At 40.4% G+C, this 12,823-nt stretch overlaps 2 protein-coding genes across 2 annotated transcripts in view; one reads left to right on the top strand and one right to left on the bottom strand.

Annotated features, from left to right (window-relative positions):
- Positions 1-5,262, bottom strand: part of LOC311103120 (MAM domain-containing glycosylphosphatidylinositol anchor protein 2-like) — a gene marked incomplete at its 3' end in the record, with an annotated part of 221,901 nt that extends 216,639 nt beyond the window's left edge. Inside the window, exon 1 of the mRNA XM_084144660.1 lies at positions 5,073-5,262. Within this exon, the coding sequence (XP_084000786.1) occupies positions 5,073-5,145 (73 nt within the window). The 5' untranslated portion in view covers positions 5,146-5,262. The remainder of the gene's footprint in view (positions 1-5,072) is intronic.
- LOC311103132 (transcriptional repressor protein YY1-like) overlaps positions 1-12,823 on the top strand; it is a 964,063-nt gene that overhangs the window by 354,189 nt on the left and 597,051 nt on the right. The gene's annotated exons all lie outside the window — the stretch shown is intronic.

Raw genomic sequence — 12,823 nt, forward strand, 5'->3', positions numbered from 1 at the left:
GCATTGGGGTTTTTTTCACTGACCCAGCATCGCCAGCGATTTTAATCACGGCAGTCCCTGTAATGCTGAGCAATGAATGCTGAAGTGCCTTAATAATAGATGCCTAACGGCTGGGGAGAAGCCGCTTTAAAATACGCTTTTCTCGTGAATGATTACTATTTTTGTTTGCAGAGGCTAGCGAATGGAATCCTTGAAGGATTGTTTGTCCTGTGAACTATATATTTTCTGCTGTACATACTGTAGCTAAAGCCTCATCACAGCTAAAGGATTCATGGAAATTATCAAAGGGACATTTTCATTCCCCAGTCTGCAGATCGTTTAACCTACAGTACAGTACTGCAGCACAAAGGAGGCATTCTGTACAGTGTTGTGTTTCAGCATGGAAGAATTACTTGAAGCATTCAGTCTCAGGGGTCAATGTTCACACCACCCACTGAAAGACTGCAGACTGATCGGATGCCTTCGAGAAATGCTATATTTTTACTTGAACTGAGCCGAACGGTCCATATAGGAGCGTATACTTCTGTTCGTTGCAGCGTGTTCTCTAGGCGATTAACTAAATGAATGTGACTGGGGAATCAGGTAGCGCTACAGCCCGTGGTTACGAATTGCAAGTTGTGTCGATTCCATGAGGCAGAGGTGACGCCACCGTACCGTGAAAAGGATTCAAGATGTGTGTAGAGAAGTCTGAATGAATTTTGCCTGCCTTTATTCAGTCACATAGTATCTATAGTCTCGCGTTACCATACTCCCAAGTGTAGGGAGCCTGAACTTGAGGCTACACAGTATATGACCCATGGATCAAGTCTACCTCTCTGAGAATTTGTAGGATAGATAGAAGCAGGTGGGTGAGAGAGGACTCATTTGAATATGGTTCCAGTCCAACTGCTAGAGAATGAGGGGGCCTGGATGCAAGATAATTGGTGAAGGTGTCTGTGGAGGAAGAACTAAGAAAGGCAACAAATCCTCATCTTTCGCAATCAACATTAATTTGAATACCTTAGAAGTCAAATTCGGGTCTAGGCCATGAAAAAATACCCACTGAGCAGACATGTTCAAGGTTTTGTAGACTTCAAAAGCATTGAAAGAAAAGGAAAGCTATACAACTATATTTGAATGCTGCAGAGATTTGACATACTGCATTTAAAGTGAGCTGCAATTAAATCATTCTCAGCAGCAAATGTAAATTATGTATGCCTACTGTGACGGCAGTAAATTACTGAAAACTACAAGACACTGTAAAAATCACAATCTTAGTTTTCTACAAAAGATTCTCAATGCTACACAGCTTTAAAGAAGGTATGATTTCCTGACAAGGTATGAACATATAACCTATACAAATTCTGGTAAGATTTGACACTATACTCTGACACCATACTCGTGCCAGCACTCCAAAGGTAAACATTAGCACCACTATATCCTTCCAGGTTGACAATTAATTCAGGTCTTTGTTCATTTAAGTTTACATTTCTACTTGATCTTCAATAAAACACAAAATGAGGATTACAAAAAGAGATGGATTAAAAATGTACCTGCTTTCAGACCAACCAAATGAAAGTAGTAAGGTGTACCATTATCCGTCAAAGCCTCTGAATCCATTTAAAAGCAGTAATATTGCAATTAGGGACCAAGGAGTGAGTCTTAATGATTTTGGCAGGTCTGTGAGGAAAAAAAGATGTTGACTCCATCATTTTCACCCAGATACTTGCATTACATCCTGAAGTTTCTTGTTAATGAAATTTGACTTGATCACATAATGAATTCTTTTGGCAAACATTTGCCTACAGATAAAGACGTGCAGACAGTAACAATGTTGCAACCTACAATGGTTCCTTATGTATTCACTGTATAAAAATAAATAACAGATGCCATATCTTAATTTGAGCCAGTTTCACAAAGCAGGAAAATAATCCTGCAGCAACAGGAAATGTGATTTTTTTGTGGATTATAATGAATGGATCTTTTTTTATATGGGTTGATACCTTTTTCGTTAGGGCAAATGAAGTCTGACATTTTTTAGTGGAATTTACAAACTTAAGAAACCTTTTTAAACCTTGAATACACTCAAAGTTTGCATTCAGCCAACAACATGATCATCAAACTAAGATACGGCCTGATGTTATTTATGGTCCTACATTACTATTATAGAAGTACATTTAAGTGCACGAAACAAAGGAAGAAGGTATAAGAAAAAGATTCATACATTTCCTCTAATCCAGATGGTTCCCTGTAACATAACCAATCATCTTTCCTTTAAGCAACATCATAATACATAATGTTGTAATACGGCTAGGATGTTCATAGACCCCCAAGGAGGCTAGAGTTAGGCATCACAACCTCTCAATGGACTAATTCGTTATTTTTAGAATATTTGCGATCAGATTTCTACATTTCCAACTGACTATGATCCGTGTGGTTTTTAGGAGAGTTGTTTACAATGTGCAAGCTGTTTGTTTACTGGATGCATATATATGTTGGTATAACACCCTATTGTGGAGGAATGTAGAGTGACTTCAACCAGAAATCCTCATAACTTTCTAATTTTAATCACTTTTAAAATTAATGCAGTAGAGATGTATTGTTTAGGAAAAACAATATTTTCCTTGGTTCTCAGGAGGATATTCACGAAATCTGTCGAAGGTAAATCATGGACCAATTTCCTGTTTGTTCGTTTGTTAATTAATATTTTAGCATCTTTTATTGAATCTGTTTTGCATGTTTAGTATTTTCTCACTATATTTGTACTACCCTGTCAGACAGTTTTGGTTGTTAATGTTTAAAAAATATATATACTCCAAATTTGGAAATAGTTCGCACAAAGTTCAATTAAATGTTTTTATTTTATTTTGTAGATGAACACAATGTATTAATGTGTACATTTAACAATAAACACTGTTTTCAGTGCATTCAAATACTTGATTAATGGACTCCTACATTGTTAGAAACTATGTTGGTTGCCCATCTTTTTACATGGTACCCTAGGCCTAGATAGTCCCATTACAACAAGGGTAGGATCTGCTGAGATGAGAGGACTGAAGGCAGGAAGACAGGAATAAATGCACATATGTTTTTTGTACCCCAAAGTCACTTTGTACCAAAAATATATATATATAAATAAACATAATACGTCAGCCACATTCCAGTAGGAAACCACTCATAAAGGTTGGGTCTCGTGTAACATATGGCAAAACAATACTGTGGCCTCCCTGTGGGTGAGCAATGTATACCACAGCCTCTGCCAAAAGTCTGGAACTTGTTGGTAGTGCCCTCGACCTGTCTCCACAGAATAGCTTATTCAAGACGTGGTCCAGCAATTGCTACACTGGCGGCAGTGGTTGGATAGCCCTAATGGCCTCTCAGGCCTTTGTTAAAAGTGTTCCCCCGTTTGCATTGGGATTTGTACATAGGGAGCTTCTCAAGACAGGGGGAATAGTGTATACTCCCTGTATGTGTGAGTGGACTACAGTCAATGCCAAGAGGTCTGAACCTTTATGGCACAGGTGATAGTGCACTTGGCTCATTCATAACCACAGGCAGTACCACAGATTCATGCCCAACTCTGGCAGCTGGCTATTGGCCACCATTGTATTTCAAATCAAGTGGTATATGGGGAGGCAGGTAGCTTAGTGGTTAAGAGCGTTGTGCCAGTAACCGAAAGGTCTCTGGTTCTAATCCCCGAGCCGACTAGGTGAAAAATCTGTCGATGTGCCCTTGAGCAAGGCACTTAACCATAATTGCTCCTGTAAGTCGCTCTGGATAAGAGCGTCTGCTAAATGACTAAAATGTAAAAATGTAAATGTATCGATGCACCAAGTCTGGAACCAACAGGACCCTGAATAGCTTCTAGCCATAACACTGCTAAATAGTTAGTTAAATAGTTAACCAAATAGCTACCTGGTCTATTGCCCCTTTTTGCCTGCTGTTACTGTTTATTATATATCCTGTTGCCTAGTCACTTTATTCCTAGTTATATGTTCATACAATATCTACCTCAATTACCTTATACCTCTGCACATCCACTCTGTACTGGTATCTCATGTACGTAGCCAAGTTATCGTTACTCTGTGTATTTATTATTACTTTTCTATTATTTCTGTATTTTCTTTATCTCTGCATTGTTGGGAAAGGCCTATCAGTAAGCATTTCACTGTTAGTCTACACATGTTGTTTACGAAGCATGTGACAAATACATTTTGATTTGATCATGCATTAAGTTGAACAGTGGATCAAATATGACACAAAATGAGGAATAGCCCTGGAGATAGGCCACCAGTTGCAGTCATGGACTGACAAGAGATTCTGGGGGCCAAATTCTCACTACCAGTAATCTGATCTTGTAAAAGTATTAGTCTCTGGGAACGACATTGAGCTAATGATTATTAAATCGGTAATGAAATGGTGTAATGAAACACTATTTCAAGACCATTTCTGGGTCTTGGTTTTAAAGTTCCACAATTACATTATTGCTCATTTAACATTACTCTCACATTTCAATGTCCAATATAGGCTATCCTTTTCTCAAAACATTCAGCTTGATGAAATCCAACATTTAGATATATAGGCATAAGGACATGATTCCATCAGCTCTATACATCAGATTCGAGGTTGATGCCTTTGCCAGGCTTGTGCTGCCTTGGGTGGTAGATTGAGGCTCTATTGATGCCTTTGCCAGGCTTGTGCTGCCTTAGGTGGTAGATTGAGGCTCTACAATCGGTCGTGGGTTGGTGTTAAGACCAGTCGCTTTAATGCACGCACAAACGCGCTGGTGGAATATAAATACCACCACTGATGATGAGATGTATCTTTTTAGAAGTTCGGAAACAGTGCCAATGCTACATTGGTTCGAATAGCCTAATGCCTTGAGAGCACCTGTGGTTTGAGCGAGCCACCGTCTTTAAATGTAATGATGACATACCTGTTGTAGTCAACTATATTGTGGGCAAGTCATAGGCTATTATAGCCTCCAGAAACAAAGATACACTGTACAACATATTTTGCATTCGACTCCATTTTCACAAGGTCAAGTTGGTATTAATCATAACTGTTGGGTATTTAGAAATGCATTGGCTTACCATACACTCCTTGGCAATGAATGCCCTCCAAAAAGATGTTGAACAGCCACAAGAGACCGAAAACTAAACCCATCTTTACGTTAATGTCAACATATCCACTTCGATGGTGACAGGTTCTTCCCAAGGCGAGATGCAGATGGTCAGAACTCAGTTCCCGCGGTTCCGCACCAGGATTTAGCGTAAATCTGGTTGAGACATCGTATAACGAATTTGCATTTGATGCGCTATGAAATACATTTGGTTCTAACCATATTTCAGTGAGGACAGCAGGTGTATTAAGTTAAATTATTTACAATGATGGATAAAAACTGGTAAATATTGTGCCTTGATAGGCGATTTTGACTGATGTGCCAATGTCCGTGCATACTTTAAGCCTCAAGAGGATCTCCTTGATTTTGACATTGCAAAAGTAATCGAGGATGCAACGCTAATAATTATTTCGAGAACAAGCTTATTCGGTGTCCGGTGATATCCACGAGTATACACTGCCCCTTCACCAATTCCAGCAGCTTCCATTGCTAAACAGCGATGAAACACATTCTGATATCCACTTGCGGCTTTCCCTCCCCTCTCAAAGGCTTGCCACAGCGTTCCGAGGACAGCCAGGCAAAAGGTGTTCCGAAATGAGGCAGAGCCGCTGGATGTGATGCGTTCATGCTACGGTGGACATGCCATCCCCGGAGGATGAGAATTCCCGTTTTTAGAAGCGCATTTGGCTCATGTAGGTTATCTAAAACCTCCAGTTTGTGTCTCTCGAAATAGCGGTGAGTCGTCGTTACGTGCGCCTTTTTATCTCAAAATGTCTTGTACATTATTATTTGAAGAGGATGTGTTCTGATCTAGTCAGTCACGCTGCGCTGATACGCCGAGCCTCCGCTTCCTGCCGACGTCAAGTGCGTGACTCCTCAGATCTAATTTGTATGGGAGACACTCGCACACTGAAAAACCACCCGATACAGAACCAATCAGTCGATATAATCGAGAACAATCATCAGAAATCACGCTATATGAATCAGACAGTTGGGCGCCGCCTGACCCACTAGTTGGTCAGAAGGTTGAAATCAACGTTTCATATCGTAATTTCCGAGTAGGCAAAAAGTATCAACCGCGGCTGTTATTACACCCCATATACGTTGGTGGCGGTAATGACCATTTTTATTGTGCTGTAACTAAAACTACAAGATCTTCTGACGTCCTTTCCCTTCGTCAAAGGTAATGAATCTTTATTTTCTTATTTTTTTTAAACTGTGATTTAAAAAGCTAATCTAATGGATTTTAAAAAGTGTTTTTACCCCGGGATAGCCCGCTAATATGACCCATAGTAGGGAAAAACATGTCATGAGTGCAATTCGATTTGAATATGTAATCCATTTAAAAGGATTTGCAATTTTGCATTAGCAGTCTTTTCGGCTTAAATTTCCCGGGAACCATGGCATGGTGTCATTTACTGTTTTAGGTGCTAGGCTGCGTGTCCTGTCTGTCTTAAATATCCATATTTTTCCCGAAGTGTGCAATAGTACACTTTCTCGAATTGATTTAAACTCTCTCTAGCCAATGCTTACACCATTCATATAACCAGGAACCAATATCCAAAGTGGGTACTTAGAAAGACTCATTTCAAATGATGACATTTAAAATGCATATGAGGGTGTACTTTGGAGGCACTATGGGCAGAGCAAGATGCGATTGGGCCTACAATTACCAAAAAAGGTTGAGATCCACTGGACTAGACAAGTATTAGATGGTACATTATAACAATTCCAACAATAATCATCCATTAGCCAAGATGCCCAAAATATTCCTGTCCCATGCTTGTTGAAGCACAAAGATGAGTCAACACCTGTCTGGAGGCATTTCAGACTAGTTAATGTACATGCGAAGCACAACTTCCCACCCATAACTGTCTTTAGATACCCTATAAGAAAATAATTTAGTGAAGGCAAAGTAACTCCACTATCTATCAATCAATCAATCAAATTGATTTATAAAGCCCTTTTACATCAGCAGATGTCACAGTGCTATACAGAAAACCCAGCCTAAAACCCCAAACAGCAAGCAATGCAGATGCAGAAGCACTAGTCATGCATTATGATACAGTAGATAGTTATGTAGATAATGATGTGTCCTATGTATCAGATCATTTAAATGTAATTCATATTATATCTTAATTTAGAATAAATCAAACTTAGTTGTCATTGTCTTGCTTTTCTTTACAGATGCCATCTTTTAGAAGAAAAAGAGCCAGGCTGGTTTACAGAGACCCGACTAGAGGGGTGATAGCTGGAGCTGGAATGTTCTCCACCCAACGCCATCTGTAGTGTATGTAGAGTTTTGGAGAAGGCTGAGCTATGGCGCTGTGGGGATTGTGGCTCAGATAAATATTTCTGTGCCACCTGTGCTGTGAGAACACACAGCACTCCCAACATTGTCTAACAGTTGGAGTTATGGAAGGTCATGTATTTTATGTACTGTCAACAAACCTGTCAACTTCTGGCCCAAAAAAAATGGCTTCCCAGTCAAAAATGTTGATCGTGTACATACAGTTCAGTTTCTATAACGACGACTCACCCTGCAGCAGTAAAGTAAATGTGGCTAAATCTGTCGTGCCAAGCACAGAGTTGATTTGGAGTTTTCTAACAACTTGTGCAATGAAATATCCCCCTGATAGTGTAGTTTCAAATCTGCAGCTACTGTAGTCTGTTCTACAGCAACTTTGTGTCTGTCTGTCTGTCTTAGTCAGGGCAGTTCATCCCATGTGTCCCGGTGGGCCTACGATGGGAGTGGAGGAGACAAGATGACCATGACTGTCACAGCCAGTACAACCGTCTTCTGACAGTTGTTGACGTTAGAGATAGGCCTTATATCAAAATTGGAAACTAAGACATCTGGCTCTTTTACCATCTTGCAAACTGTATCAGAGCATCAAGTGGAGCAGCACCATGCTCAGAGACAGTTTCTCCCTCCAAGCCATAAGACTGTTGATGAAAATTGAACTGACTCTTTGCTCTATGGCAACTACTGTACTGTACTTAATATACTGTAGTTATCTACTTATTTCATTGTATTGTGCACACTACGCTGTATTCCTGCACAAATGACAACTTTGATTTTGATTTCATTTGATCTAGTTTACCATAACCCTGTTCACTGTGTTATGATGAAAATACGGTGTCATTTTGAAAGTTCTTAAGAGACAGGCATCTCACCAACATCGGATGTAATGTTTAGCAATGCAATCTAAGAAATGGAATGTCCTCATTTCAGGAAGAGCTCATGACGTCTGGCTGCAGTTTTGCAGCTGTGAGCTGGAACCTGTCACCCTGATCCGCTACAGACTCTGGCCTGCCCCCCTCCACACACACACACACATCTGCACACACACACATCTGCCGCAAACAGCAATTTCAGTGGACCTCCTGCGCCAGTTTGCAGCCCTGCAGCTGGAGTGTGGGATGTCTTTGAGGGGGATTACCTTGGCTTTCCATACATCCAATGCATGCTGGAAAGTAGTTATTGTATTTTAAATTAGAAATCAAGTGTTTTTTACTATGAGGAGTAGTTTTTCTATTTATTTTTCAATCTACAGACAGTTGAGCTCTACCGAAAGCTCACAAATGAATCATTTGAGGAGTTCAAACACTGGCAGTTTGAACGAGAGACTGTCAGGAAGTTGGCGCCACTGACCTCGGATGGAACAAAGTGTCCTCTGTCCACAGGTATGTCAATGATAACAATTAAGGAACAACTATAAAGTCTCAGTAAGCTAGGATTCTTATTTGCATTCAGTGTTGTTCATAATTTATAAGGGGAAATATATCCAACTTCTGTTGTCTTTCTTATATATATTCTATCATTGCCTTGCCAAACAGTAGTAATGTTATGCGGCAATACCATTGCAAGCCTCTCAAAAACCCAACCCTTCGTCCAAGTCGTGGGAGGTGGAAACAGGTAAAGTATGGGATTGCCAGACAGGGCAAAGTTTTGTGGGTGGCCGCTACGGTTGCCATGAAGGCCTGTCTGGATCCACAACACGCTGGATAACGGGGCTTTGGTAAAGCTAGGTGGACCAATCATCTGCTTAGTGGATACTACCGATTTACAGATACATTCACGAAGAAACTACAGCGTAAATTACCTATGTTTCCCAAAGAGCATAAGGGTTTAAGTAATACCCTTGCAAATGTCCATTCCCTGTATCCCTAATAATTTTGTATAATTAATTATTTGCATTATTATTTTAAAGGAAAACGGTCATCAAATTATTGCAGTTGATGGCCTATTTGGGAAAAAGATTGTCTTCCAAGAAAAAGATTGTCTGGGACCAGCATTGAGGGTCCCAAACATGCTGGGCAGTTCTTTTGTGACCAAGACAAAGTTGACTGCTTTGTAGGAGGAGCATCAGACACACCAACTGAGGTATACTGGATTTTGAAGAATGGGATGTATCTCACAATCAGTTAGTTTCACTAGCCCTCGTCTGTGTGACATGTGTTTGTGTGTATTACAAACAGCTGGGCTAATGTTGGAGAAGTTTAAAGGTTTGTTTGACATCAGGAGAAGCCATTTATCCTTGGTGATGCAACTCTACCATTGGACTATTCTGACTATAATTTTTTTTTTAATTGAACAGATTGGATGAAACATCAACTGCTTAGTGAATGTGACTTTTTTTCACTTCATTTTACAGGGGTGCCTGGGATTTCAAGCCGGGGAGGCACTGCAATCCAAACCCAAAACCCAGAAACTGGACATAACTGGTGTGTTTGGGATGGCGTGCAGGCACGAGCATCCGCTGAAGTTCCTGAACCTGAAGAGAGGAGAGAAGTATGTCGATGGATGCATGTGGATGGATGGATGGATGGATGGAAGGAAGGAAGGATGGATGAATGGATGTTTCAGATGTGTAGCTGATGTATAGCTGATGTATTTTAGTTATATATAACATTGGCTACGATGACTGATGTTGAACTGTCATTTCAGGCTTGCAAATCCTGTGTTCCTGCTGGGGGACCTGAAAGCAATGCAGGGACCAAACATCACAACGTTTCTTCGCTAAGACATTGCATGCCAGCTGAAGCCTCATTTACAGGAAAAATTGATAGAACAATCTATGTTAGCTATTATAATACATTAGATAATGTATTTCATATTTAACCACCACCCTGTAGTAAGAGATTCATGAATCGCTTGATACTGTCACGGTTTCGGCCGAGGCTGCTCCTCCTCCTGGTTCGGGCAGGCTTCGGCGTTCGCCGTCCCCGGAGTACTAGCTGCCACCGCTCTATGTTTCTGAGTTTGATTGCTTTTGTCTGTCTGTCACACCTGTGTCTGTTTGAGAGTTGATTACGTGTCTTATAAGTTCCGTGTTGTAATCTAGGGTATTTGTGTGTTGTTTTTCCGTTGCCACTTTGTATATGATACGTGTTTGTTTTCCGTGTCATTTTTCCATGTTTAGTGTTTTACGCGTGTGCGTAATTTTCCCTCGCCACTTCGTGTTATCGAGGTCGGGGTTTGTTATCTTGCATTTGAGACTATTAAAAGTCTTGTTGGACTAAACCTCTGCTTCCTGCGCTTGACTCCTCCACCACATCCACGACGGTTTATGACAGATACGGTTTTATGAATGGCTTGAAACATTTTGCTCCATACCTGCTTTGTAATCATAAGAAATATTTTACACAAAAATGCACAAAATAACTGCTCCTACACTATAAATTATTTGGACATTTAGAAAACAATCCCGATCTGGTGGTGGACACTACATTTGCAGTGCCAGCCTTTCATGCCTCTGCTCATGATGCTGACTGTCAGTTAATGAATAAAACTTTTTCTTGATCATTTATTCTGTTGAACACCAATTCTTTGTAGTTGCACAGTTGCCCTAGCAATATTAAGAAACAGCTAGTTTTAATTTGTCCTAGTCCCTTAATTAATTAATCATCATCACACATTGTAATGCTCATTATGGTTTCTGATTGTACTTTACATTTCAGGTCACTGATGGTACCAGGTATGTGACTGGTAGTGGGCTGACGGAGAACAAATGGAGAGGTTGTGGTCCTACCTTAGAAAATGTGGGAAGATCACAAAAGAGATGACACCATCTCATCGTGTTGACACCCTCACCGATGCCCTCAACTACGCAGCCAGGGTCAGGGAGAAGCAAGGTATAAATGTAGAAATGGAAATCAGTTAAGTATTGAGACGACCCGTTGTTCAGGATTGTGTTGAAATCATTTTGCAAAAAAAAGCGCTGATGTATTTTAAACAATACATGAAATGTATGTTCACCTTCATATGTTATAGCACCAGCAATACAACTCTGTCGGCAGAAGGTCCTGAAGGAGGAAACCGAGGCAAAGGAGTCCCCTGTAGCTCAGTTGGTAGAGCATGGCACTTGCAACGCCAAGGTTGTGGGTTCGTTTCCCACGGGGGGCCAGTATGAAAATGTATGCACTCACTAACTGTAAGTCGCTCTGGATAAGAGCGTCTGCTAAATTACTAAAATGTAAAAATGTAAGGAGGAGTTGATGGTGCTGCTAAACAGCATTCCAGGTTAGATTCTATGTGTTCTGCTCATAATTTTTGTTAATATGTAATGATCCTTTTCTGCTAATTCAATCAGATGAATTGGAAGCAGGGCTTCAGTAGCTGGAGTCAAGGCTTTCTCCTACAGAGCTCCTCTTTATGGAATGGTTTGCCGATGTGAGAGAATCAGACTGTCTCAACATCAAGTCTAGACTGAATACTTTTCTCTTCTGTCAGTCCTATGATTGAGTGTAGTCTGGCCCATGGGTGGGAAGGTGAACAGAAGTTTGGACCCCTCAGATAAAGGAGACCCTCACAGACAAGAGGACGTTGTTCCTTACCTGGCAGGAGAGATACGTGGAAACTCTCGTAGAGCAACATCAAGTAGCGTAAGTAGTTGCTACATATCTGACCTAAGGTTTTATCCCATCTCTAAACACCGCTTTCTGTCTGGTTTAGCCCTACCAGTCATGACTGCCACGTTCCTATACTCTACTGTGTGCTGTGTCCTGGTCCCACAATCTCTTGGATCTGCATAGCTACTCCCTGTTACTTTATACTCTTATCACCAACTCCTGCTGTCACCTGCCCCTTTTCACTGCATATCCCAGAAACATGAGTTCCCCCGTCCCCTGCTTAATCTATTCTACATTAAGTCTTCTGACCTGTAGCTCAGCTGGTAGAGCACGGCGCTTGTAACGCCAAGGTAGTGGGTTCGATCCCCGGGACCACCCATACACAAAAAAATAATAATGTATGCACGCATGACTGTAAGTCGCTTTGAAAAAAAGCGTCTGCTAAATGGCATATTATTATTTATTATACCTGTGTGCCAATACTTCACACTGCATAATCCACTCTACACTCAAATCTACACTCAAATGGGTTTTGCCTTCCTAACTGGTTACAGTTAAATACAGTTTGGAGCAAATTGATTAAGTCATATTTAGTATGTATTTTAACAAATGACAAGAAAATCATATCAAAAGTTATGTGAATAATGTATTGTGAAAAGCAGATACTTAGATGTAATATGTATGCCAATTGTAGGATTGATTTGGTGCAGAGAACAAGTGACTTTGTGAATATGTTTGTTGTACTCAGTCAATTGAAAATGTACTTGTTTTGAAAAATTTCCCATTTTGATGATCTGTTGATTTATGTGCTAATAGTTATGAAAATGTACCACATACATGTAAAAAATTGCACCAGTGATTGAAAGA

Source organism: Coregonus lavaretus (assembly GCF_964263955.1).
Source record: "Coregonus lavaretus genome assembly, chromosome: 27".
In the NCBI taxonomy this organism is placed as follows: Eukaryota; Metazoa; Chordata; class Actinopteri; order Salmoniformes; family Salmonidae; genus Coregonus; species Coregonus lavaretus.